This window comes from Bos javanicus, chromosome X (genome assembly GCF_032452875.1).
Source record: "Bos javanicus breed banteng chromosome X, ARS-OSU_banteng_1.0, whole genome shotgun sequence".
Taxonomy (NCBI): domain Eukaryota; kingdom Metazoa; phylum Chordata; class Mammalia; order Artiodactyla; family Bovidae; genus Bos; species Bos javanicus.
Window position 1 is genome coordinate 58007270 of NC_083897.1, and position 25940 is coordinate 58033209.

The window sequence follows — 25940 nt, forward strand, 5'->3', positions numbered from 1 at the left end:
CTCCAGACGGGGTGACATGAATTTACCAGGCCTCTGCTCACATAACCTCTTTTATTGAGTTGCTTCTTGGCCTGATTTCTGCCCTGCCACCCCTCCCCCCATGGACCCAATGAACAGAGTTTGGAGCCAGTGCACAGTGGGGGAAGCCGGGGCTTGCTCCAGTTTGTTCCCTCGCAAGAGGTGAGCCTGGTGCCTGCTGGGCTTGGTGCCTGGGCTTCAGCTACCACCTGCATCATCTCAGGCAAAGAGGGGGCAGATGGGCCATCTAGGCAAAGCAGCGGGATGGATGTGCCTTTCTCTGTCCAGCCACAACTAGACTGGCTCCCTAAGAGGGCACTGCAGAGAGGACATAATGCCCCAGCAGAGCCAGACGTGAGCAAGGGAGGGAGGAGAAAGTTTACCCACTGTCTCTCTGGGTCAGCTCCAGCTGCCTGCTCCCCCGGCCCACTTCTCCCCAGCGCCTTGCACTTGGGCTGTCTCCTCTGCCTCCTGCCACAGCCCCTCACCACCCACTTCTATCTCAGGGTCCAAATCTGGCCCCTCCTATAACCCCCAGCTGCAATTTCTCCAGAAAGCCTTCCCCTGTCATTCTGCAAATCTTCAGAGAGTGAATAAAGGTGAAATAAATAACTTCTTCCCAGGGCCCTGGCAACTCCAAGATTCTCCAGCTGTTTAATTGGAGTTAGGCTGGGACCTCTCAGGCTGGCGGCCCAGGCCATGGATGCCTGGCAGGCTCACAGAGTGGAGGGAGATAGCGCAGCCAGCCTGCCGAGGAGCGGGCCCTCATTTGGCTTCAGGAGATTTTGCCTGGAGCCCTGTGCAGCTGGTGCCTGCCAAGCAGACCCCATAGGGCCACTGTTGGAGTCCCAGGTCTTTGGCTGCTGGAGGTAGCTACTTATGGGGATATTCCCAGAAGCCCCTGTTCACACCTGCTCTCCCTCTCTGGCCTCCAAGCCTTGTTTACAGTTCAGCCATGGGCAGAATAGAGGCTGCGATCCAAGAAAAGAGAAAGATCTGGGTGGCCAGGGACCCTCTCCTAGCTTAGTGTTCTGTGCCAGGGCTCTGCAGCCCGGCCTGGCCTCAGAGAGGTATGCTCGCTGAGGGGAAGAATTCAGGCCTGCTGCTCCCTTCCCTGCCAGCTCCACTTTTCCCATCATGACCATTCCCTCCCACCTTCTGGAATGTTCTCTCCATCCTATTTTCTCCTCTTGATCTCTTTCCCCCCAAAAATACAGCTTCTTGTGGCTGGGGAATTGGCCCCAGTTGGGACAGTGTCCTGGGTTTTCTTCTTCAGCCTACTTCAGATTTGCCCCTCGCTCACCCACATCCCCATCCATGAAATGGATGCAGTCAGTGTGGCAGAATAGCAGTACCCTTCCCCAGAGAGATGGAGCACTGGAAGTCCTATAACAGAGGGCTCTTGTTACCGTGTGGCCTACTGCCAGAGCCTGAGGACAGAGCTGGGAGCAGCTTGAGGGTATTTAGAGAACAGGCGAGGCACAGAAGTGGGCCTCCAAAAAGCTAAGGCAAATGAGTTGGCGGGCACAGTTTCTCTGCCAGGCTTGCCTTCTTCAGCCCTGTCTTTTCTTCTTCACTGTCTCCAAAGCCCTCCTCTTATCTCATATCTCTGCTTCTGTCTGGGTTTCTGGGCTTCACCTCACCTCTCTTCTCCCTCCTGGCTCTGTCTGGCCCCCACTCCTGTCTTCCCCTCCACTCCTCACCTCTCCCGCACTGGCTCGGTCAGTCTTTCTCTCAGCCTTCCTCAGAAATACTTCATGTGTAAGTGGAGGGTGGGGGCCAGGGTGCTCTTTGGGGTGACATGACAATTCCTGCAAGCTCCCGTGAATATTTCATAGCTCCAGTTCCCCCTCACTGCCTCTGCCAGTGACAGGTGAGTGGGGGCTAAAATGCAAAGATCTCCCCACAAACTCCGCCACAGCTCAGTGGCAGCAGCTTCAGACCTTGTGACCCATGGTGCCATATGGTACCAGCCTCACAACTGGCACAGCCCTCACCTCTGTCACTGGGCTGGCAGGGAGGGCTGAGGAGCATATCTGGGCCTATTAGACAACATGTCTGAGTTTCTTGAATGTGTAGCCCCTGAGGGGGAGAAGTAGGGAGGGGAGGAGGCGGCTGCCCAGAGGGTCCACTGCAGCCTCCTCTCAGAAGGATCATGGGGATGGTCTTTTGTGAGGTGACTCCAGGTTCACGGGTATTTGTGGAAGGACTTTGGTCTCTCTACCTGCTCCCTTGTGACCTGCTAGAATGGGTGACAGGTGTCTCCATTCCAGCCCTCTGGGGAAGAACAACTGTTTGGACAATGAGAAAATGAATCCAGACACCAGCAGGTTTTCCGGGAGATGCCTCTCCAGTCTCAGCTGAGAAAGAAGTGTCAGGGCCATGAAGACCTGGAGGGAAAGAGGGCGGAAAGCCCTGGAGGCAGCCCTGGGACAGTAATCGATTGAATTGTCTGCCTAGAGGCTCTTGGAAGGGAAAAGACTATCCAAAGTCATCCTGCCCACCCCTGGGCCTCTGGCCATTCTGAAAGAAGAGTTGTTGCCCTTTAAAGAGACTTTTCTGTCCCAGGAAGGAATAGTCATTAGATTTCCCGCCCTGATACTCTTCTAAGAACTGTAGCCATTTCTTCTTAAACTGTAGCCCTCCTTGTGTGCTTGCTTTTACTCCATTCTCTCCCTCTTTTTGTCTTTGGTCAGAGATGTTGAAAGCTTTCTTCCATGGACCAGACTCCCCATTTAGAAACCTGAGGCAGAGCCAGTAGGCATTTGATAATGAACTACATGGACTAGCCAGAGGATTCTAATCCTTATGCCTCAAAATCCATCCATCAAGCCATTTATAAAATATTTATTATAGCACCCACTATGTGCCATGTACACACTAGAAGGTGGAGATATACTGTTGAACAAAAGATACATAATCAATACTCTTATGAGGTTTACAGGCAAATAATCACAGAAATGAGACTATAGTTACTGATCCTGATGAATATCATGAAGGAAACAGATCAGTTTACAGTGTTAGGACTATCAAGGGGCAGAGTTTTCAGGGAAGACCCCTTCGAGGAGGTGATATTTACATGAGACTTGAAGGAAGGATGATTGGCCACGTGAAGAATAGGGAAAGAGGTTTCCAGGAAGAAAGGAGTACCAACTGGGAAGACTTTAAGGTAGCATAGAGCTTGATCAGAAACTGAAAGGAGGCTAGTGGGGCCAGATTGTTCTAGGCAAGAGTAAGAAAGATCCCTTGGAGGAGGGCACAGCAACCCACTCCAGTGTCCTTGCCTGGAGAATCCCATGGACAGAGGAGCCTGGCAGGCTACAGTCCATAGGGTCACACAGAGTCGGACATGATTGAAGTGACTTAGCACACACGTACAAGAGAGGTTGGCAAGGAAGAGATCACAACAGGGCCTCGTAGGCCATGGAAAAGAACTTTGGATGTTCTTCACTTGCAGTGGGAAATGTCTTCAGGGTGTTAAGCAGAAGAATGACGGGATATGATTTGGGCTTTTGCAATATCTATAGGGAACAGGCTTAAAGGGGGGCAGCAATGTCTGTAGGGAGACCAGAAAGAAGGCTGCTGCAGCAATGAAGGAGAAAGATGATGGTGGCTTGAACTGGGTGACAGTCATGGAGATTGAGAGAGTTGGTCAGATTCTGAAGGAATAGCTGCAAGCATTTACTGAGAGGTTAGAGATGAGGGTGAGGGAAACAGAGAGACAGGACACAAGAATGACTCTGAGGTTTCTGGCTTGAGTCACTGAAGAGATGATGGTGCCATGTACTGAGATGAGGAGGGCTGAGAGAGGCCTAGGCTTGAGGGGGAAAAATTTGAGTTCAGTTTTGGACATGTTAAATTTGCAGTTCCCTTGAGACATGGGAGCAGACATGTCAAAGTAGATCGTTGGAATGTAGGAGTTTGGGGGCTCACAGAAGAGGTGTGGATAGAATGGAAATTTGGGCGTTGTCTGCACATAGATTGTATTTCAAGCCAGGGGACTGATGAGATCACCTGGGAAAGAGAGTCTAGAGAGAAGGTCTGGGAAGTTGGTAAGAAGTTCTGAGTTCGCAAGAATTGTGGTATCCAGTGATTCGGTGTAGGAGGAGAAGCCCACAAAGGAAACTAAGAAATATTGGGCAGAAAGGTAGTTGGAGTAGCCACAGAAACCAGAGGAGGAGAGCCTCCTCAAAAGGAAGGAGTGGTCAACTGTGTCCAAGGGTGGTTAGAGGCTGAGTAAGATAAGGACTGAGAGAGAACCATGAAGGCCGTTGGTGGCCTTAACAAGAGTGATTCTGTGGAGTTGAGATATGTAGGAACCAGATTAGAGTGGATTGAGGAGCAAGTAGAAGATGAAGACGTGGAGAAAATATTTGTAGAAAACTCGAGCAATTTTGCCATGACGGGGAGCAGTGTAAGGGGATTATGGAGTGGAACCAGGTCATTTCTGTTAGTTTTCTTAAGGATAGATGATTTCCATCAGTATGCTAGCATGATTCTGGAGAGATGAAGAGATTGATGACTTAGGGAAGAGAGTGAATGGCCAAAGGAGGGAAGTCTTTGAGAAGACAAGAGTCTTCTTTATGGTACTAGGGCATAACTGAGCAGATCTGCCATTGACACAAGAAACTAAAGATCCTCCATTTTAGTAGGAGGGAAAACAGAGTCATGGGTACAGATGCAGACAGGGTGGTGTATAGATTTAGTGGTGGTAAGATAAAGGAGCTCCCATTTGATGGCTTGTGTTTTCTCAATAACATATAGGACAAGGTCATCAGATGAGATTCATTGGGATAAATGGGGAGGTGGGGCAGATGGAGGAGAGGAAGACCTATAAAATAGTCATCTTAGAGAGTGAGAAAGTGGTGGTCAGACAGTGGAGATGGTATTGGGCTGGCCAAAAACTTTATTTGGAGTTTTCCATATGATGTAATGGAAAAACTCAAACAAACTTTTGACCAGCTCAATAGAATAACGGTTGTCAGTGACCGTGGGGAGGGGGGAAATAGGATGTCAGTATTTAATGGGTACACAATTTCACTTTGGGATGATGAAAAATTCTGGACACAGGTGGTGGTGATCGTGGCACAACAGTGTAAGTGTATTTGATGCCACTGAACTATGTGCTTTAAAAAATTATTAAGATGATAAATTTTATGTTAGACACATTTTCTCATAATAAAATAAAAAGTTAGAGCAGAGGGGAAGATCACATATGACTAGTAACATAAATCAATGTCACTGTGGGGACTACCCAGGATATCATAGACAGCAATGGAGAGGGAGAGGTAGAGGTGGGTGGCAGGCGTATTCCACAAGGGAGCAGAATTTAGGCAGAAGGAAGGAGGAGGAATGGCACTGGCAAGCAAGGAGACACCTACCCGCCCTCCCCACCCCCCCCCACACACACACAGGCCCTGAGGGTCTTGAGATTTGAGAGGGAAAAAAGTCCAGCTTCCTGTTGAGAGGGCTTGGTGGGCAAGTGATGTCCTCAAGGAATAAAGCCGGCTTCCATTGAGAAAGAAGCGAAAGGGCACTTTCAGAGAGTCAGTGAAAGATACAGAGGAGTTTGCTATTGACTGAGAATTCCCGAGGGCACCGCAAAAGAGTTCGAAGAGAAGAGAAGGGTGGCATTAGAGGGTGAACAGATGCCCACGGGGATGAGAACCCCTGGGTTCTGAGGGATGACCAGAGTTGAGTGCACTTCTCTCTGGTGGTGACTGAGGTTAACAGGCATGGGAGGCCCCCTGGGCTGAGTCTCCCATGTAGGAGGGTGGACTTGGAGGCAGGTAGGAAGTCAGTTCTGGGGCTGGAGTCTCCCACCTGTCCCCTCTGCTGTGGTGGCTTCAGGGGAGGCTGCTCTGACACACAGCACTGGCGTGGCCTTCTGTTCCCTGGCAGAGGAGCAGTCTGCTGACTCTCCCCCAACATCTCTTCATGCCCGTTACTTACCCACAGGTTCTTGGCCCAAATCGTGTGAGAAAATTGGCTCTGGAGTTGGACGGACCTGGGTTGACATTGTAGCTACACCACAGTGTAAATAGGTGGATGTCGTGGAGTAAATTAATCTCTCTTCCCCAATCTCGGTTTCCTCATCTGTAAAATGGCAATAAGATCTTCTACTCATGGGGTTGTCGTGAGGCTGGAGTGAGGCAATATGTGCATAGTACCTGGCACACCACAAGTCCTCAGTAAATGGTAGCTGTTGTTTTCAGCACTGTCCTCTCTCAGCATTGTCCTCACCTTACTCCCAGATGTTGTGTGAGACCTCAGGCTGTTCTTTGACTGACCAGACTCTTCAGGGTAAATGGTGCCCCATCTCTCCAGATCTTTCTCTCCTTTCCCCTAATGCAGCCTTACCTGTCACTTCTTATCCTTATAGATCACTCCCTATTCTCTCCTGGGGTAAATCTGATTCAGCCAGTCAGTCATTTGTTTGCATGGCTTTCTGTATCGTTTCCCCAAGATAGCATTTGTGTTTTAACTGTGCCTTCAATGCCATAAACCAACGGAATGAAAGCACCTTATCCCTCCCACTTGATTGTGGCCCTCCCATTGTCTGACAAAGGTGTTCTTTTATATCTTGCTCCTCAAAGTGTGGTCCATGAACAAGCCACCTGGGCAGCACCTTGGAATTTGCTAGAATCTTAAACTTAACTCCAGACCTACTGCATCAGAATCATTCTAGTACTACTCCCAGGTGGTGCAACTACACACTCAAGGGTGAGCCACCCTGCTTAGAGTAAGTGAGCCCAAGTGAGGGCTCCTTTAGCAAAAGAAGGGTTTTGTGTTCAAGCTCCTGAAAAGAGGGCACCCAGAGCAGCTCCTTCACCCAGGATCTCCCATTCCTACCACAAGGAGAAGATGGCATCTCCTGGGGTCCCAGCTGCCACGTGGGATCTCTGGAGCTTTCAGGAGAATCAGCCTCCTATGACTGGAAGCAGAGGGCTAATTGGCCCCATGTGTCTCCACAGCCTGCCAGTTTCGAGGGGAGCAACAAGACTCCCCAAGGAGCCAATAAATGTAAAGAAGAAGGAGCCAAAGGCAAGGAGGGATGGGAAGCTCAAAGCTGATGCCTGGGAGTTAAGCTGTTAACATTTCTATCTTCCTGCCCAGAAGTGCAGGGGAGAGAGCAGCAGCTCACAATCAGTCCATCTTCTCAGTTCACCTGTCCTTCAACCACATCCTGCCTAGCAACAGTTGTCAACATGAGCTCCAGCCACCAGCTCCTCTTTAGACAGAGATGCGGGGTGGAGGGTGGGAGTTGTTAGTGGTGGTGGTGTAGGATCAATTTAGCCCACAAAGGAACTGGTGCCAGGGTGTCCATAGGGAGCCAGGTCATCTGATAGTGGGGACAGTTGCTTGGAAAATGAGGGGGCAGAGCACTTCTTGGGGCTGCCACTTAGAGGCCAGGAGTTGGTGGGGGAAGGGCCCGGACTGTAGAAAGCGAAGTTTATCTTCAGCCCTTATTCTCTGCTCTGCCTGCCACCCCAAATGATGCCACTGGTAAGATCACCACCTCTACATCTACATGATATGTTTAACCTTCTAAAGGGTTGCTGTAACTATGATCTCATTTCCTTCTCCCAGTGACGCTGAGTGAATGGGATCCAAGACAGATGAATTAAGATGAGGGCCAGCCCGTCAGACTTGGCCAGGATGTGGAGAGCTGCTGGCTGCAGGGTTAGGCCAATCCTGCGATGGAGACTAAATAGCCAGAAGGTCCGGGACCCTGGGTGGGTATAGATGAGGGTACTGGGATTGTGAGCCCTGTCCAAGAAATCTGGCCCCAGCTGAGTCCCTCATTGGCCTCCGCCTTGGAGTCTGGGCTGGAGGAGGGGCAGAGACCTAGTCTGTTTGGCGACTAGGAAGTGATAATGGATGTGAAAGGATCTTTTTGTTGGATGAGATAATGGGTTTAAGAATAAAAAAGAAATAACCACTTGGCTATAAAGTGTTATCATTAGGCAGAAGAGAAAAGGCTAGACCTTTACCTAGGTCACTGACCAGAGAGGGCAAGCCTGGTGCAGGCTGAAGGGATATACCTTTGGAGACCTTGGGTAGGAACAGGACAGATTGAAGGCACTGTGTGGTTTGAAGAACAAAATAGCCAATCCCAGAAACAAAGCTGGGTGGAGGGTGGGGAGAGAGGACCATAAGCTGTGGCTGCTTCATAATTTTGTTCAGAGTTGCCCGGTTTGATGAGACCAGAAGCCAAACATCTTTCAAAGTCAAAGTGCATATTTCCCCCAGGAGGGCAGTCACGTGGCCCGTGGACAGCTGAGCTGCTGTCATCCATCACCACTGGCCTTCAATGTCACTCCCAAGTCTCTATGCACTGAGCAAATTTCGGAGGGACTGACTGAGCCTCAGACACTGAAAGTTGCCAACCCCAGGAGGGTGGGGACAGCTGCAATTTGCACTGCAAAATGGCCTTCCAGTGTGTTAAAGGAGGGGTTTCTTCTCTGACCACAGATGCTGGGAAGGCCCAAGCAGTGTGAAAAAAGGACTCCTTGCAGAATTGGGGGAGGATCTAGTGGTTGGCACCATGGTAATGGTAAAAAATTTGCCTGTCAGTGCAGGAGACACAGGTTTGATCCCTGTTTGGGGATGATCCCATAGAGAAGGAAATGGCAACCCACTTCAGTATTCTTGCCTGGAGAATTCCATGGACAGAGAAGCCTGGCAGGCTACGGTCCATGGGGGGTCACCCATGGGTACCCATGGGGGCACAACTGAGCACAAGGAAGAAGAACCAATTAGGGACAGGTAGTCCAACTCTGTCAGACACAACCCAGGGATGAAGTGCTCCAGTCACACCTGGAGACATGCCTGTGGCTGTGGGAGAAATAGCTGGGTCCCCTGTGAAAAGATGGGGGCCACCCATGGACAGAGCTTAGCCTCGTGTTTCTCTTCCCATCAGTGCCATTTTCTGACTACACAGCATAGGTCCTACCTCCTCCAGGGAGCCCTTCAGTCTTCACTCCCTTCTATGAACATACTATTGGGACCTTAATTATGAACTTCATATACTATTCTCATGGGCTCCCTGATGGCTCAAGTGGTAAAGAATCTGTCTGCGATGCAGGAAACCTGGGTTTGATCCCTGGGTTGGGATGATCCCCTGGAAAAGGAGATGGCAACCCACTTCAGTATTCTTGCCTGGAGAATGTCATGGACAGAGGAGCCTGGAGGGCCACAGTCCTCGGCATTGCAAAGAATTGGGACACAACTGAGCAACTAACACTTTGACTTTTTATACTATTCTTAGTTACCACTCTCTTTCTCCTGTTCAGTGTACACTTGTGTGTTCCCCCTCCCCCAACCCCAGACTGGAAGATCTTTGAAGGCAGAGATCTGTAACTTCTTGTGCCTCCTCCCCAAATCTCCAACTGTGTGAGTAGGCACTCAATAAATACTTGTTGATGGATTAACATAGTCCAAACGGTAAAGCAGAACACTTGGGTCACAAAAGGCTCTTAGCTTGTCGGTTCCCCTGGCACCAGGAGTGTCTCTTTTCATGAGTATTGGTGGTACTTCAAGGCCCAGTGGAGACTGGAGTGTCCCTAGCTTTAGAAAAAGAAAAAGGCACCAAAAGGAAGGTTGCAGTGACCAGGGGGCCCTGAGCAAAGGACAGGGTGTCGAGCACTCTCATTGCATGTGTGGGTCTTCCTTGTGGTGTCCTTGCTTCCCACGCCACAGCCTGTGTATCCCGACAGGCTCTCATTGTCCAGGGTGCCCTGGCTGGAGCCCATGGCAGAAATGAGCTGGTGTCATCCCAAGCAGAGGCCCTTTTAGGGCCAGTGAGCTGAGATTAGGAAACAGCAGGCCAAGGGCTCATTTGGGAAGCAGCCTCCATGGTGAGGCACGATGGCAGCCACAGGAAGATCCTCTGTGGCTCCCTTCAAGCCTTCAAGTGCCTACCTGCCCCCAGGAGCAGAAATGAGAGAGGGGCCAGCCTGAGGCCACCGTCGCTGAGCCCTTGTCCTGGAAGGGTACCTCTCTAGAACACCAACTAGCCATATTCCAGCTCCCAACTAACTTTCTGTCAAAGAGTGACCATTTGTCTTACCCAGTGTGAAATGGAAGGAGCCAGTTCCTGAACTCATCTTCAGGAGCCTTGACCTAGCCCTGGAAGCCCCTTCCACCTCCCTAAGGGACACCAGACAGAGCCCGAGTCAGCTTGGGTGCAGCCATAGTTGATGTGGTCAGATTCCAATCAGCCACGGTCCATCTTTCTTCCTGAGTTCTTCAATGAGAGAGATGAGTCTGGGACTATGAATTTCTCTTTTACACAATTACTCTAAATCTTCCCACCCTCTCCCCATCGATAGTCCTAAAGCTCCTCTCTAATTAGCAAATCTGTGTCCTGATAAACAACCTAATTGCTTACAACCATTTGCTCCTGAGGAATTTGGTGTTCTTAGTTAGTCAACAATCACTCTCCTAGTGTCAGAACCTCCCACTTCTTTTCCAAATCTTGCACTAGTTTGATTAATTAGCTCCTGGCCCTCTGTATCTTGTTCAGAAGGGCCCTGCCTGGAACCTTAGTGTTTCAGAAACACACGCCGAGACTAGGAAACTCAACCTCATTTATTAGACCAGAAAGCCTCTTGGCTCTGGTCCCCTCTCTTCCACCTCCACCTGCCCTATCCTGCCTCCTGGTCATTCATTTCCCTTTTCTCCTCTTTTCTGCCCCTAAACTCAGTGCCTTCACATAGCCCAGGGTCCCCATGCCTTCACTCCTTAGGGCTCTTCATTCAAATACTGAGCTCAGACCCATCCTTGCCTGCAATATGCTTCACCCTTGCCCTTGATGTTAACCCTTTATAAAGTCCTGGCGTAATTCTGAAGCTTCAGTAAGATCTGTTACGGGCATTGGAGCGCCATCTATAATCTCTCCCAAGTATCAGGGCAGCGATTTCTCTTCTCCCAGCTCACCTGGGTTCAGGTCTGCTGACAGCCTCCAGCGGTGGCTCTTCCCACTTGCCCTTTGCAGCTATTCTCCAGCTGTCCTATTAACTGAAATAAGTTGGCATTGGGACTCCCCTGGTGGTCCAGTGGTTAAGAATCTGCACTTCTGCTGTAGTGGACATGGGTTTGATCCCTGATTGGGGAACTAAGATCCCACATGCTGTTTGGTGTGGCCAAAAAAACAAAAACCAGAAGTTAGCATTATGCACAGTTGTGTAAGGGACTGGTCCTCCATGTGAGCCTGTTTGTTTTCATATGGCATCTCAATATTTTCTTTTTATATATGACCTAAGGGATTTTAAAGTTTAAAATTACACAAGGACTTCGTGAAGGTGCTCCACACTCTGAAATGACTTCACATTCCTTCCCCACGGCCTTGCCTGTTTTGCAGTCCCTTCCCTCAAGGTTTTGGTTTCTCTCAGGGAGTTAATAGCCGATTCCATGGGTGATACCGGTTAACCTTCCAACAACACATTTGCTTTTAGGCTCCTTCTGAGTCCCAGTATCTTGAGGAAAGGACAGACTCTAATGTCAGGCTCCATGGCACCCATGTCCTCTGTTGGCCCTGGCCCTATAGACAAGTGGCTTCTCCTTTCTAGACTCTTCTTTCTCCAGTGTGAAATATGCATTGGTCATCCCTTCTGCTGGTGCCAGAGGATGTAGGAAGCAATGTGCGTGAACTCCCAGGTGCCATGGCCAGCACCCTTATCAGCATCCCTCCCAGCTGCTCTGAGGCTTAGCTGCCTTTGCGTCTTCTTTTGCTCCCATCTTCCCCTCCCCCTCAGTCATGTGATGCAGGAAGAGAACGCAAATGATATGGAATGTGAGCAGCTGCCGGCAGAGACGCTGCGACAAGTGACCATTCACCGGGACCCTATATATGGCTTTGGCTTCGTGGCTGGCAGTGAGAGGCCTGTGGTGGTGCGATCTGTGAGGCCAGGTAGGTGTCACCCAGAGTGTCCCCCTGGCCCTGGCTCCCACCCCCACCAAACACCCACACATCGTCCCAGAGAAAAGAGCACCCAAGTATACTGTGTTGCCAAGGAATTCATGAAGAGTGGGTGAAGACTTGCCAGCCAATAACTGTGTGAGGGAGCTGGTTTTTAAAGATTTATCCACACACAACACTGATGCTGCAGTTGATAATTTAGTAGGGTCTGGGTCTTAACACAACTTCCCTTTGCATAGAACCTTCACAGAAGAGCCATACTGCCTTGAATGAGACATACCGATCTGATTCAATTCAACAAGTATGTATTGACTGCCTACTCTAAGCAAGGTTATAGGGAAATAACAAGACAGAGTTCCTGCCCCCAAGAATCTAATCATCAGGCTGTGGAGACCAGTACACGCTCACCAAATAGGTCATCCAGTGAAGGCTGGAGTCAGGATATAGACCATAGGTGGCAGAGAAAGGGAGAGGAAGTGAAATCTCTGAAGCCACAGTAGCAATACAACACCTACCATTGATGAAGCCCCCTAGAGTGTACAAATTTACATCATCTTGTTCAGTGCTTGCGGCTATGTCCACAAGGTAAGTAATACCATTCCCATTTTACAGATGAGAAAACTGAGGCAGAGAGGAAGAGAAATGGCATGTCCAGGGTCACTCCACTAAGAAGTAGCAGAGCTAGGATTTGCACCTGTGCCTGTGTGATGCCACTGAGGGGGGTGGGGAGGGAAGCAGGGCTTGAATGGGACCATACGGGGTGGACCAAGTGCGAGCCCACCAGAACTGTGAAAGCCTGCTGTTGTGAATGAAATGGGAAAGGGCCTGAGCACTGTTTTGTTCCAAATCTTGCTAGGCATTGACAAGAAAAGACAGACGGAAAGGAGCTCTATTCCTGAATTGCTGGGCCTGAGGCTTTAGATGTTTACAACAGTTTCTTGCTCAGTCAAGAGGAGCAGCCGGAGTACAAACTGGTCTAGCAGAAATTTGATGAATTTTGCAATCCTCCAAGGAAAATAAAAAGATTTTTGTAAGCTTGCTCTTCAACTGGAGGGCATAAAGTAAAAAAACAATTCGGTACAGGAGTTTGTGGCTGACCTAAGGCTCCTGAGGTAGTCATGCAGTTTTGCAAAAGGTTTTTGAGTCTCTGATCCAAAATCAAATTTATCCTGGGAAAGAGGGACCATATAAAACTTAGTAACAGATCGCCAGGAGACCCTGGTTTAACTTTAGAGGAGACAGAATTCACAGGGTTGCTGCAGGTGGTCTGAGAATGAATAAGAAGGGGTTGGAGGAGTGGAGAGAAGAAAAGCCACAAGGGAGACCACAGGAGGCCATGGGGCCAGCAGGCTGATCTCAGACCTGCCTCCAACCCAGGTGCCCCTCCATCCAATGCAGAAAACTTGATTTTGAGGCCACAAGAAAAGATAAGATGCATCCTATAGAGGAACAGGAGAAGGCAATGGTACCCCACTCCAGTACCCTTGCCTGGAAAATACCATGGACGGAGGAGCCTGGTAGGCTGCAGACCATGGGGTCGAGAAGAGTCGGACACGACTGAGTGACTTCACTTTCACTTTTCCCTTTCATGCATCGGAGAAGGAAATGGCAACCCACTCCAGTGTTCTTGCCTGGAGAATCCCAGGGACGGGGGAGCCTGATGGGCTGCCATCTATGGGGTCGCACAGAGTCGGACACGACTGAAGCGACTTAACAGCAGCAGCAGCAGAGAGGAACAGTTAAGGCTGAACAAGCCAACAAACAATTCCATGAAAATAGTAAGTAGACTGAGCTTACCACTGCCATCAGAGAGCCAAGGCCTGTGATGGAGACCAAGTTCTATGAGGACCTCCTCCATTGAAAGGAAGGATGGAGGGATGAATGGATGGACAGGAGAAAGGAAAGAAGGGAGGGAGGGAATAGGTAGAGTGGTCTGCACCTAAAAGATTGGCATATTTGGCAGAAGTAGATAGGAGGAATATCTTTCCTGGTGGCTCAGTTGTGAAGAATCTACCTGGCTCAGTGGGTAAAGAACCCACCTGCAATGCAGGAAACACAGGAGACATGGGTTCAATCCCTGAGTGAGGAAGATCCCCTGGAGGAGGAAATGGCAACCCACTCCAGTATTCTTGCCTGAAAAATCCCATGGACAGAGGAGCCTGACAGGCTGCTATCCAAAGGTCACAGGGAGTTGGGCACAACTGAGTAAATAAGCACAGTACAGCCAATGCAGGAGATGTGGGTTTGATCCTGTGTCGGGAAGATCCCCTGGAGAAAGAAATGGCAACCCACTCCAGTATTTTTTGCCTAGAGAATCCCATGCACAGAGGAGCCTGGCAGACTACAGTCCATGGGGTCGCACAGAGTGGGACATGACTGAAGCGACTAAACGACAACAAATAGGAGGAATGAAATGAGTGGAAGGAACTGTCCCTTGGAAGACATAATAAGTACCATTTATTGAATTCTTACCAACATCAATCAACTGTTTTAAATGCTCTACATCCATCATCCCATTTATCCTCCCATCTTTCTTCTGCTGTTATTTTTCCATTTCTTAGATGAGGAAAGAGAGATTCAGAGAGATGAAATGTCTCATCCGAGGTCCCACAGCCATTGAGTTGTAGATTTGAGTTGAGCATCCAAGCCTGACTTGCTGCAAAGAATGGGCTCTTCACCAGCAGGCTTCCTGTTTCTGACATCCCTGTGCTGTCAGAAGAGTGGGTTGAGGGTCTTTGCAGTTGGAGTGGGGAATCCTGCTCGCTGAGCATACAGGCCTCACCCTCAGCACACAGGCCCCACTCTCCAGAGCCACAGAGTGATGCTCAACTGACATGGTGACCTGGTTGTTGTTCATGTTTGTTGCATTTACACAGCACACTTTTTTGCAGAGAGAGGAACAGTTGGGATCTGACCCTTTCAAGTGGATCCCAACAAGCATCCAGGCTGGGTTGAGAGTGAGACATGTCCTTAAACATGTCCTTAGACATGTCCTATTTTGGGTTTGAGTTAAGCTGAGTTCTACTTGTCATTCTCCTTAAATCTCTAAAATCCTTTTCTCCAAGGAGATCTTTGCTAAGCACCAGAGGCAGCACAGCCCAGGGCGCCCCTCCAACCCACCCTTTACCCCCATCAGGAAGGTAGGGCCCTCAGGCAGGTCTGCTTTCTAAACCTCAACAGTAGACGTGAGGAGGAGAGAAAGCAAATTTCCAACTGCCAGTGATTTAGGGTCTGTGCCTTGTTCTTCTCATTTCTCAGACAGCAGCATGTCTCTTAGGTGAAAGAAAATAAATGCCTTTAGGGCTTCTCTGGTGGCTCAGATGGTAAAGAGTTTGCCTGCAATCCAGGAGACCTGGGTTTGATCCCTGGATTGAGAAAATCCCCTGGAGAAGGGAATGGCTACCCACTCAAGTATTCTTGCCTGGAGAATTCCATGGACTGAGGAGCCTGGTGGACGGGCTACTGGAGTTACAGAGTTGGACACTAACACTTTCACTTTAGGTTCTTTAGTTCATCCCCCTGTCTCCAGGGAAGTGAATGCCTACATCCTTCCAGACCAGTAAGTATGAATTATGTTCAAGTAAGAAGATTCCTTACCCGCTCCTGTCACCTGTAACCCCTCCAGTAGTCTGGAAGCCATGCCTTGTGCCCAAGCAGATCCTTCCTGATGAAACCGAAGTTTGTGCTCCTCACTAGGTCCGAGCCGGGAATCACTGGTGAACCTTGCTTGAGCACCAGGCCTTTGCTACCACACCACTCCCAGCCTAGGCAGGGCCATTCCATTCTCTTTCTCCAGCCCTCTGCCCTCCACTTGCTACAGGCAACAGTGGCCCAGGGCTCGAAGAGTTGCCTGTCAGTGGCACCACTCGGCCCGCATCTCCTGCAGGCCTCAGTGCCTGCAGCCACTCCCTCAGGCACTGGCAACTCCCTCCCACCCAGGCCTCACGCCTCTCTCCTCTCCTCCACAGGAGGCCCCTCTGAGGACAAGCTCCTGGCTGGTGACCAGATTGTGGCCATTAATGAGGAGGACGTGAGTGAAGCCCCCAGGGAGAGGTTCATAGAACTCATCAGGTAATAGGAGCCTCTTGGGCCTTGCGAGAGCTGAGCACGGCTATCCCCATCCCACCAGTAGTGTAACTATGACTGCCACAGCCCTCCCTGGCTAAGAGAGAGGGGTCTTCCCAGGGAGAGCAACCTGAGCCAGGGCTCCTGGGTACCCAGAACTTCCAGGGACTGAGGGCCCTCACACACTCTGGCTTAACCTCATTCAGTGATGTGAAGAGCCACAAAGAACAGCCTCCTGGAAGTTCACCTCACCTCCCTTCACCCAACAACTCCCCTCACCCAAGCCCTTTGGTTTTCAACTTACCTGTGCAGTGACTACTGAGAACAAGTGAGTGACCAATGACACAGACCAAGTGAGTAAAGAATAAGAAATAAACAAGCCATTCAAACAACATTCTGAGATAAGCAGAATCAATGTGAGCAAGACATTATTTCCCACCCACCACTCCCTCCCCGCACCGCACCCCCCCCCCAAAAAAAAAAAACCACAAGGAGAATAAAATCCAAATGCCTGGCCAGCAGGTTGAGGCATGGAACCTGCCATGTTGGATTTTGCTCACAGTGTGTGTAGTGCCCTCCCCAGATGGGGGCAGGTCAGAGAGAGAAAGGAATGTGAGGAGGACCACCACTGTCCATGGAGTCATCACACTGACTTTTACCCTCCCTTACTTCTGTATATGGGGCTTCCCTTGTGGCTCAGTAGTAAAGAACCCACCTGCCAAGGCAGAAGATGCAGGTTCGATCCCTGGGTGGTGACGATCCCCTGGAGGAAGGCATGGCAACCCACTCCAGTATTCTTGCCTGGAGAATCCCATGGACAGAGGAGCCTGGTGGGCTACAGTCCACAGGGTCTCAGAGTTGGACACGACTGAGCGACTAAACAACAACAACCTCTGTATATACCATACCACCACATATCACACAGACACTACATACCTCTTCCCCCGCATACACCATGCCACCACACACCACATACACACACACACACACACACCATGCGCTAAAAATACACCCACACCCACAGGTACCACATGCGCACACACACACACACCTATGCCATAGATACTCCCCCACCCCACACGCCTATCACATGCACACACACACACATACCACCCCACGCCCCCTTGCATAGACACTTTGATAAGGAGTAAGACAATAGAACTGAGAGAACGGAATTAGATTCTTTCAGCTCTAAATTCCAGGGGATAACCTCAGTTTGGGGGACCTCAGCTATCTATCCTCACATGCTTGCTCTCTTTCTCTCTCTCTCTCTCTCTCTCTGTCTGACGTAGTCTGCTCCATCTCTGCCTCCATCTCCTTCAACCCTTCTCCATTTGGAGTGTTTTCATTCCACTCGTCTTTCTTGTTCTCCCAAAGCCCACCTGCCTCCAGGGCCCCTCCCTCCACTTCAAAGGCAGAGGAGTGACGCCCCCTTGCTACTTCTGGAAGGGTTTGCACTGCCCCTTCCTGAAGTCCAGAGCAGGTCTTCCTCCATAGGCTCCCCACTCCAGCCCAATATCCTGGTATGTGTCTGGTCCCTAGTGACCCTTAGTTTGGCTCTTCTCCAAGTTCAGTTTGTCCATTGCATTCCCCCACTCTCTACCCTTCATGGTCCACCACCACATCACCATGGGGGTGAATTCTTTCAACCCCATCAGGGCATGTTGGGGGTTCTTTCAGGCTGACCCCTCAGAAGTCTTTGCTTTGCTTCTTGTGGATATCTTTGTACCCCATACCAAGGTAGCCCAATTTTGTGAGACTGCTCAGAGCACCTTCTGGGTCAAGTTAGAGCTCACACATTTGATAATCTCTGGGACTAGCAAATCATTCATTCATTCAGTGAATATTTATTATATTGAGTGTCTCCTGCGCATCAGTTGTTGTTCTAGGCACTGAATATACAGCAGTGAATAAGACAGACAAAAATCCTTGCCCATTGGAGTTTACATTCTAGTGGAAGAAGACACATCATAAGCAGTAAACATGATAAATAAATATTGCACAGTATATTAGAAGTTGATGAATGTTATTGAAGAATAGAAAGGGGGACAAGATAAAGATCAGGAATGCTGGGAACACGGGTGCAGAGTACAACTTTAAATAGCATGGCCAGTGTTGGCCTCAATGAGGAGGTGACATTTGAAGAAAGACTTGGAGGAAATGAGGATATCAGAGAAGGCAAGAAGAACCCAGTGTAGAGGCCCTAAGGCAGGAGTGTGTGTGATATGTTTGGGGAACATGGGAGAAGCCCACGTGTGGAGTGGGGTAAGGAACGGGGTAGTTGTAGCTACTGCAAGGACTTTAGCTTTGTTCTACATGATATGGGGAGACGTGGCAGGGGCTGGAGCACAGGAGTCACATAATTCAATCTATACTAGTTCCCTGCCCTGGCCAAGAGACAGGACTTTCCAGGTGTTTTCCTTGGAACGCAGCTCCTTCCTTACTCGAGGAGCTTCCCAGACCCAGGAGCTGACAACATCCCTGGACTCTGCCTCATTGAATATGGTACCAGTCCAAGTCCTCGAGCAGGGGCCCTGGGCTTTTCTTTTCTTTTTTAAAAAATAATTTTATTTATTTGTTATTTTTGTGCTGAATCTTCATTGCTTCTAGTTGTGGAGAGCAGGGGCTACTCTCGAGTTGCAATGCATGGGCTTCTCATTACAGTAGCTTATCCTGTTGTGGAGCATGGCTCAGTAGTTGTGGTACATGGGCTTAGTTGCTCCACAGTATGTGGGATCTTCCCGGACCAGGGATCGAACCTGAGTCTCCTGTGTTGGCAGGCGGATTCTTTACCACTGAGCCACCAGGGAAGCCCGGGCTTTTCTTGAATACCCAGAATCAAGGGTGTCTTGACTCTGCTTCCTGAACACCTTTGTTCCCAGAAACATTTGTAAAAAGACCAGCAAAGAGGGGAAGCTCCTTCAAGGCGAACTCTTTCCATTTCTTTTAGTTCTTTTAAAGGATGATGTATTCTTGGGAGAGAATTTTCATACCTCACAGCTTGTTGGATCATTGGCATAATTCTTGTCTGAAGAGTTTCAAATTCTTCATCCTTTTGAATGTTTGCTATCTGGAGAGTCTTGTCTTCCATCTGTTGCTCTCTGGCTCTCATTTTTTTTGGTCCTTCAATTAAAACAACTCTGCTGAGTATGAGTCATGATGACCAAATGACCTCCTTTGGGTTTTTCCTTTGAGTTTCTCCTCTTACTTAAATACCAAATTGCCAATAATCATGGTACACGGTTCCCAGGACTCTGATTGTGCTCCCTTTGAGTTCCTTATTTCAGGTCTTTCGTTTTCCTTGCAAACTTTTTTGCCTATAGATAAAAGGTTCCTAGGGTTTGAGGATTTCTAGAGAGAATGTGAGAAGGAATATAAAAAGACCTGAAAAATGACAACCCAGAGGTAATGATAATACCATTTTCAGAAGCCTGTGTGAACCTCTATGGATGGTGGATGTCAGCTGCCACAAATGATGGGAGGCGAGGCAGCCATGCAGATATTTAGATTGCCCTCTGTCCTAATCCATATACCTGAATGCAGCCCAGGGGAGAATTCTGGTGTTCCTTCTTGTGCTAGATGAATACCCAGTGCATGATACACTACTCTCCTGTTCCCTCTTCTCTCTGTAGGAGCGCTAAGGAATTCATCGTTCTTACAGTTCTGCACACTCATCAGGTGAGTGAGCCTCTTTGCCATCCACCCTTCCTCCTGATTGAGACAAGAGCATTCCCACATTGGAAAGTGACAGTGATGGGAGAGGGAGACGGGAGAGACTAGGACCAGCATTGTCGTGAGCCAAGGGTTTAGGAGTGAACTTAAAATCGTACCTTCTGCACATCTTGTCTATGCTCACATCCCAGACTTGAGGATTTTGAAGGGCTCCATAGTGCTGTCTGCTGCCCTGTGTGCTCTGCTTTCCCCCACTTAAGCTACCCCACCACTGCCCCAGTTCCAGACATGTTTTCTACCTCTTTTTTGCTGTGTCCCATCAAAATTTACCTGTCCAGTGTCCAATTCCATTAATCCTTGTAGACTGTGGGTGCTAATCTTATTCATTCATTTTATACAGGTATATACTAAATGGCCTACGGTGTATGAGACACAACACTGTATGTGGAGGATTTACTATAAAGTTGCTGGGGAGGTGCAGTTGGACAAATAGGTTCATCTTTGTCTAGGTTCAATTACTAACTGCCTGTATGACCTTGGGGGAGTCAGTTCCCTTTTCTGAACCTGTTTCCTCATCTGTAAATTGAGGGATTTAGACTAGATCAGTGTTCCCCATGCTTGCCTGATCATAATAGTCACCAGGACTATTTATTAAAAATGGAAGTCCCCAGGCCCTTCTCAAAAGTTGGAATCCAGAGGCACTGTGTCTGTTACTAGGTCACTTCCTCGTAGTAATCTTTGTGGGATCTTAGTTCTCTGACCAGAGATCAAACCTGTATCCTCCACAGTGAAAGCATGGAGTCCTAACCACTGGACCACCAGGGAATTCCTGATTTTTTTTTACTTTTTAGTTTGATATCATTGTAGATTCATAGGAAGTTGCAAAGCTAGTACAGTGACATCCCTGTGTATCCTTTACCCTGTTTCTCCCAGTGGTTACATGTTACATCCCTAACAGTACTATATCAGAACTGGGACATTGATGTCGGTACAGTGATGTGAATGGTTCAGTGTTACTCTGTCACATGTGTGGGTTCATGTATCAACACAGTCAAGATACTGGAGAGTTCTATTACTGAAAGGATGCCTCATGTTGCCCTTTTTTGGGGCACCTACTCCCTACCCTCAATCCGTGTCAACCACTAATCTGTTCTCCATTCCTGTAATTTCATCATTTCAAGAATATTATATAAATGGAATCATAAAGTATGTAACCTTTGGGGATTGGATTTTTTCACTCTGCACAATGCCCTTGAAATTCATCCAAGCCATTGCTTGTATTAACAGTTTGCTCCTTTTTTATTGCTGAGTAGTATTCCATGGTATGGATGTACCACTGTTTAGTCATCCACCTGTTGAAAAACATCTTGGTTCCTTCCAGGCTTTGGCTAGCATGATATTAAAGCTGCTATAAACATTCATGTACAGGGTTTTTTGTGAGCATAAGTTTTCGTTTCTCTAGGACAAATGCCCAAAAGTGTGATTGTCCAGTCATATACTAAGTGTACGTTTAGTTTATTAAGAAACAGCCAGACTGCTTTCCATGAGAGTAGACTGTGGTTCACTGCTGTATCACTAGCACCTGGAACAGCATCTGACATAGAATAGGTGCTCAGTATTTGTTGGAATAAAGGAAACCTAAATCAAACTCAAGTGTCCAAACTTAGGTGCAGAATAAAGAGCCTAACACTCCCCCATCTCTGTCCCAACTCTCATCCCAGTGCCCCCAACACCTCTTTGTCATGGCCAGGGTGCTCTCCTTCTCTTCCTTGTACATTTCTTGGTTCTCACCACCCTGTAGACTTCTATCCTTGTTGTGATCCACATCTCTTGTAACACATGGCTCTTTCCTTGAATACCTGCCTTAAGACTTATGTCTTCCAAACATCTTTGCCTGACTAACCTCAATGAGAGTTTCTAGTTCATTAATTTGTTCATCAGACATCTACTGAATGCCCACTATTCTAGGCACTCTTCCAGGCTGGGAATATAGCAGTGCACAGGACAAACATGCTTCCTACCCTTGAAGAGCTTACATTCTAGTTATTGGCCTTGTGCCCTCTAAACCCTGCTGCTCCTGCTAAGTTGCTTCAGTCATGTCTGACTCTTTGTGACCCTGTGGATTGTAGCCCACCAGGCTCCTCTGTCCATGGGGATTCTCCAGGCAAGAATACTGGAGTTGCCATTACCTTCTCCAGGGGATCTTCCTGACCCAGGGTTTGAAGCCGGGTCTCCTGCATTGCAGGCAGATTCTTTACCACTGAGCCACTGGAGAAGCCCCTCTAAACCCTAGAAACATAGAAAAGTATGGGGGCACATATACACAGAAGTGATAGTCAAAACAGTTAGCAACCTGTACAGGAAGGGCCTTCCAGTGAGAATGTAAGCCAGCCACAGGCGGTGGAGCAGAGTCTTGCAGGCCACCTAACTGTGCCAGGTGTTAACCCTTTGTTATTTGATCTTTTATAAAGAGGTTCCAGGGGAGAGATCAGGTGGCACCCAAAAAGCTTAGGGCACAGACTACTTATCAGACAGTGAGCAAAATCCCTCAATGTTTTACAATAGGTATGGCCATCCCAGCACGTCCCGACCAAATATCAGCCTTGCTAACATGTATAGTCAGTCCTCATTATTCACAGATTCCATATTTTCCAATTTGCCCACTTCCTAAAATTTATTTGTGACTCCAAAATCGAGACTTACGGCGCTTTCCTGGTCGTTTGCTGACATATGCAGAGCATGAAAAATCTGAGTCTCCCAATGTACCTGTTCCCAGCTGAGGTCAGGCAAAATGATGCTCTGTCTTGTTTTAGTTGTCATGCAGAGTTGTCCTGAGGATGGAGATGGTAGTGGGCAGTGCAGTGTAGTCCAGGAAACTCTGGCCCGGGGACAGTGGGATGGGGTTTGAATGCCAGCTCTGATACCTGTTAGAGGGGCGGCATCAGGCAAGTCACTTAACACTTCAGAACTTCATTTTCTCCTGGTGAAATAAAATCGAATCTACCAGGATGAATTGTTTTTAGAATTTAAGATTATAATCTATGTGAGACACACACACAATCCCCCTAAGAACAGTTGTTCAGTATTCATTAGTTCAGTGTTAACACAACTGTGAATAACAAAAATCAAGTGAGAAAATCTTCTCTCTTACACTGAAGTGAAAACTCCTTGAAGACCGCACCGCCGCCCCCCCTCAGCAGACGTTACTGTTGTAGCTCCTACATCACGTAACAAGGTTACACTTGATATCTCATGGGTGCATGAAGACTGCTGCTTCTTATCAAACTCTCCTGTGAAGGCTTGACAGTCTCCCAGAGGACAGTCTCCTCCTGATAGGTTCACGTTGTGGCTCAAGAATCTGTACTTTTAATAAGAGCCACAAGTAAGTAATTCTGATGCTCGGTAGAATCTGGGAAACATTGAACCAGACTATCTTTAAGGCTGCTACCACTCGTACATTGTGTGGCTGGCAATGGTCTAATACAGTGGTTCTCTGCCGCTGCTGCTAAGTCACTTCAGTCGTGTCCGACTCTGTGTGACCCCATAGACGTCAGCCCACCAGGCTCTCCTGCCCCTGGAATTCTCCAGGCAAGAACACTGGAGTGGGTTGCCATTTCCTTCTCCAATGCATGAAAGTGAAAAAGTGAAAATGAAGTCGCTCAGTCGTGTCCGACTCTTAGTGACCCCACGGACTGCAGCCCACCAGGCTCCTCCATCCATGGGATTTTCCAGGCAAGAGTGCTGGAGTGGGGTGCCATTGCCTTCTCCACAGTGGTTCTCTACCCTGGCTATATATACATTAGAACTTTCTGAGAACTCTTAAACATATTGATCCTTGGGCTCCAGCCCTGACCAATTGAATTACAAGCTGTGGGGATGGAGCCCAGGTATTGATCTTTTGAAAAGGCTCCCCAAATGATTCTGATATGTAGCCAAGGTGCGTGGTCTAATGTGTAGTCTCTTTCAGATGGCATTTTCTTTTTAAGAGAGTGACTCCTACCGTAGCAGACCATTGGGGAGTATTTTGAGCGGCCATAGAGATCCTTTCCCAGGGACCCTCAAACAATATTGCATAGGTAGCCACTTACTAAGTCTAGATGTATTTAAGAATGTTCTTTAATCTTTGAGTGACCAACTATTCCCCATGATTGACTGAATATGTATTAATTTCGGTACCCTTAGACCTTGACACATCATTTGTCCTCAATAAATATTTTAAAATAAAGTACTGACTGGTGACCTAGAACAGTCCTGGCAAAGCAAGCAGACAGTCCCTTCAAATGAAACTAGTTTTCTGGTTTTGAAAACAGCCTGTACCCAGAGAGTCTCAGTCCCCTCTGCTTGAAGCCACCTGTCCAGAAAAAAGCCAAAATCATGGGAACCACTGCAGAAGAACTGGTTTTCCATAGAGCTTCTTGAGTATAGGGCCTGGCAGACAGTAGGTACTCAAGTCCTATTTGCTGAATTGATGAATTCATTCAGTACTAGCCCCTGCAATCAACGACTGTCTTCTCTTCTGTGCCTCCTCTGTGCTTGGTGCTGGGGGAGACACAGTAATGCAAAATGTCACCTCTTCTTTTACAACCTAGTTGGAGAGATAAGTAATGGCTATGTGGATTCACAAAGGAGGACTATAGGAAATCCAGGGAAGGGAACGGCAAGGTTGGGAAAGGATTCAGGACTAAGGTAGGATTTGAGCTGGGTTTTGGAGATGGCATTTATTGAGCAAGAGGGACACGAGGGGGCCCTGAAGAGTGGGGATGGTGAAGAGACAGCATGACATAGGCACAGAAACGGGAAGAAGCTGTGGGCAGAATAACTCGATTAGGTGATTGATGGGAAGTGAGGGTTATGTGTGGTTTGTCAGGGGCCTTGAAATCCAGGGAGAGGACATGTTCCCCTGTAGGCAGTCCTGAATGCAGCAAGGAAGGACCCCCAGGTCCCTTATCAGTGGACCCCTGGAATCAGGATGGCCCTCCATAGTCCCAGGCTCCCACAATGGTTGCAGTGGGAATTGCTTATAAGTAGGTTCAGGTGTCAAAGAAAATGAGGCAGCAGAAAGGGAAATCAGGAGGCTGTTAAAGCTTCAGGAACCTGAGCTCCATGTTCTTAAAATCCTTTCACAATTATCAAAGTGGGGCCCTATCGTACACTTAAAACATTCAGCCATATACCTGTCTTCGGCCAAGATATGTGAATACAACCCTGAAATCTGTACTAATAGAGTCACCAAATTAAAAAATGGTCAAAGAATCACCAGCTGCTGAATTCAGCCCTGAGGGAGAAGGCAGACTCTCTCCTCTATTGCTTATTCCACCAAGCTGCTGGCTTCATATTTACTTCAAGGGGCTTGCAATGGCCCTGGAGGTACTTAGAAATTCTAGTCCCGTGTTTCAAGCCAAAATTCATTTTTGCTAGAAAGGGTGCCTGTTGCAAAATGAGACTTCCAGCTGCTTAGAGGAAAAATGGGGTCAGTCAAGAGCTCAGATGTCCCAGCTTTAAGGTACTCAATTAATCTATGCTTCGTGGATTAGGACATTTTCAGCAATTCCTCGGCCCTACCCTCTCAGAGAGTCTGACCTTTGAAGTCTGAAATGGGCTGAGAAATCTGTGTTTGTTTTGTTTTTGGCCATGCCACTCGGCTTGTGGGTTCTTAGTTCCTGACTAGAGACTGAACCTGTGCCCTGACAATGACAGTGTAGAGCCCTAACCACTGGACTTCCAGAGAATTCCCAAAGAAATCTGTGTTTTAATAAGCATTTCCTGGTGATTTTTAGCATCAGGTAAGGTTTAGAAACATGAGTGAGAGTATGCTAATGAGTTAGTGCAGGAGTCTGTGAACTTCTTCTGTAACGGACCATAAAGTAAATACTCTAGGCTTTGTGCTTCCCCAGGGGTTCAGCAGTAAAAAATTTTCCTGCAATGCAGGAGACATGTCAGGAGCCACGGGTTCAATTCCTGGGTCAGGAAGATCCCCTGGAAAAGGAAATGCCAACCCACTGCAGTATTCTTACCTGGGAAATCCTATGAATAGAGGAGCCTGGCAGACTGCAGTCCATGGGATCACAAAAGAGTCAGACACAATTTAAGTGACTTAGCACACATGCATGCAGACCATATGTGGTACTACAGAAGTAGCCATAGGCAATGCAGAAATGAAGAGAATGGCTGTGTTCTAATAAAGCTTTATTTACAAAAAACAAGTGGTAGACAGGAGCTGGCCCACACAGGCCCATAATCTGCTGACCTCTGAAATGTGTTC

At 48.3% G+C, this 25940-nt stretch overlaps 1 protein-coding gene across 4 annotated transcripts in view; it reads left to right on the forward strand.

The window, feature by feature from the left end:
• FRMPD3 (FERM and PDZ domain containing 3) overlaps nucleotides 1-25940 on the forward strand; it is a 145585-nt gene that overhangs the window by 65005 nt on the left and 54640 nt on the right. The window contains exons 1-3 of one of the 4 annotated variants that reach the window (XM_061409374.1): nucleotides 11442-11932; nucleotides 15910-16012; nucleotides 19639-19684. The exons of 1 other annotated variant lie outside the window; for it this stretch is intronic. In XM_061409374.1, coding sequence (XP_061265358.1) covers nucleotides 11662-11932; nucleotides 15910-16012; nucleotides 19639-19684 — 420 coding nt within the window. In that variant the 5' untranslated portion in view covers nucleotides 11442-11661. Of the gene's footprint in view, nucleotides 1-11441; nucleotides 11933-15909; nucleotides 16013-19638; nucleotides 19685-25940 lie in introns of those variants that run through there. 2 more of the 4 variants (XM_061409379.1, XM_061409377.1) reach the window with 2 other exon arrangements.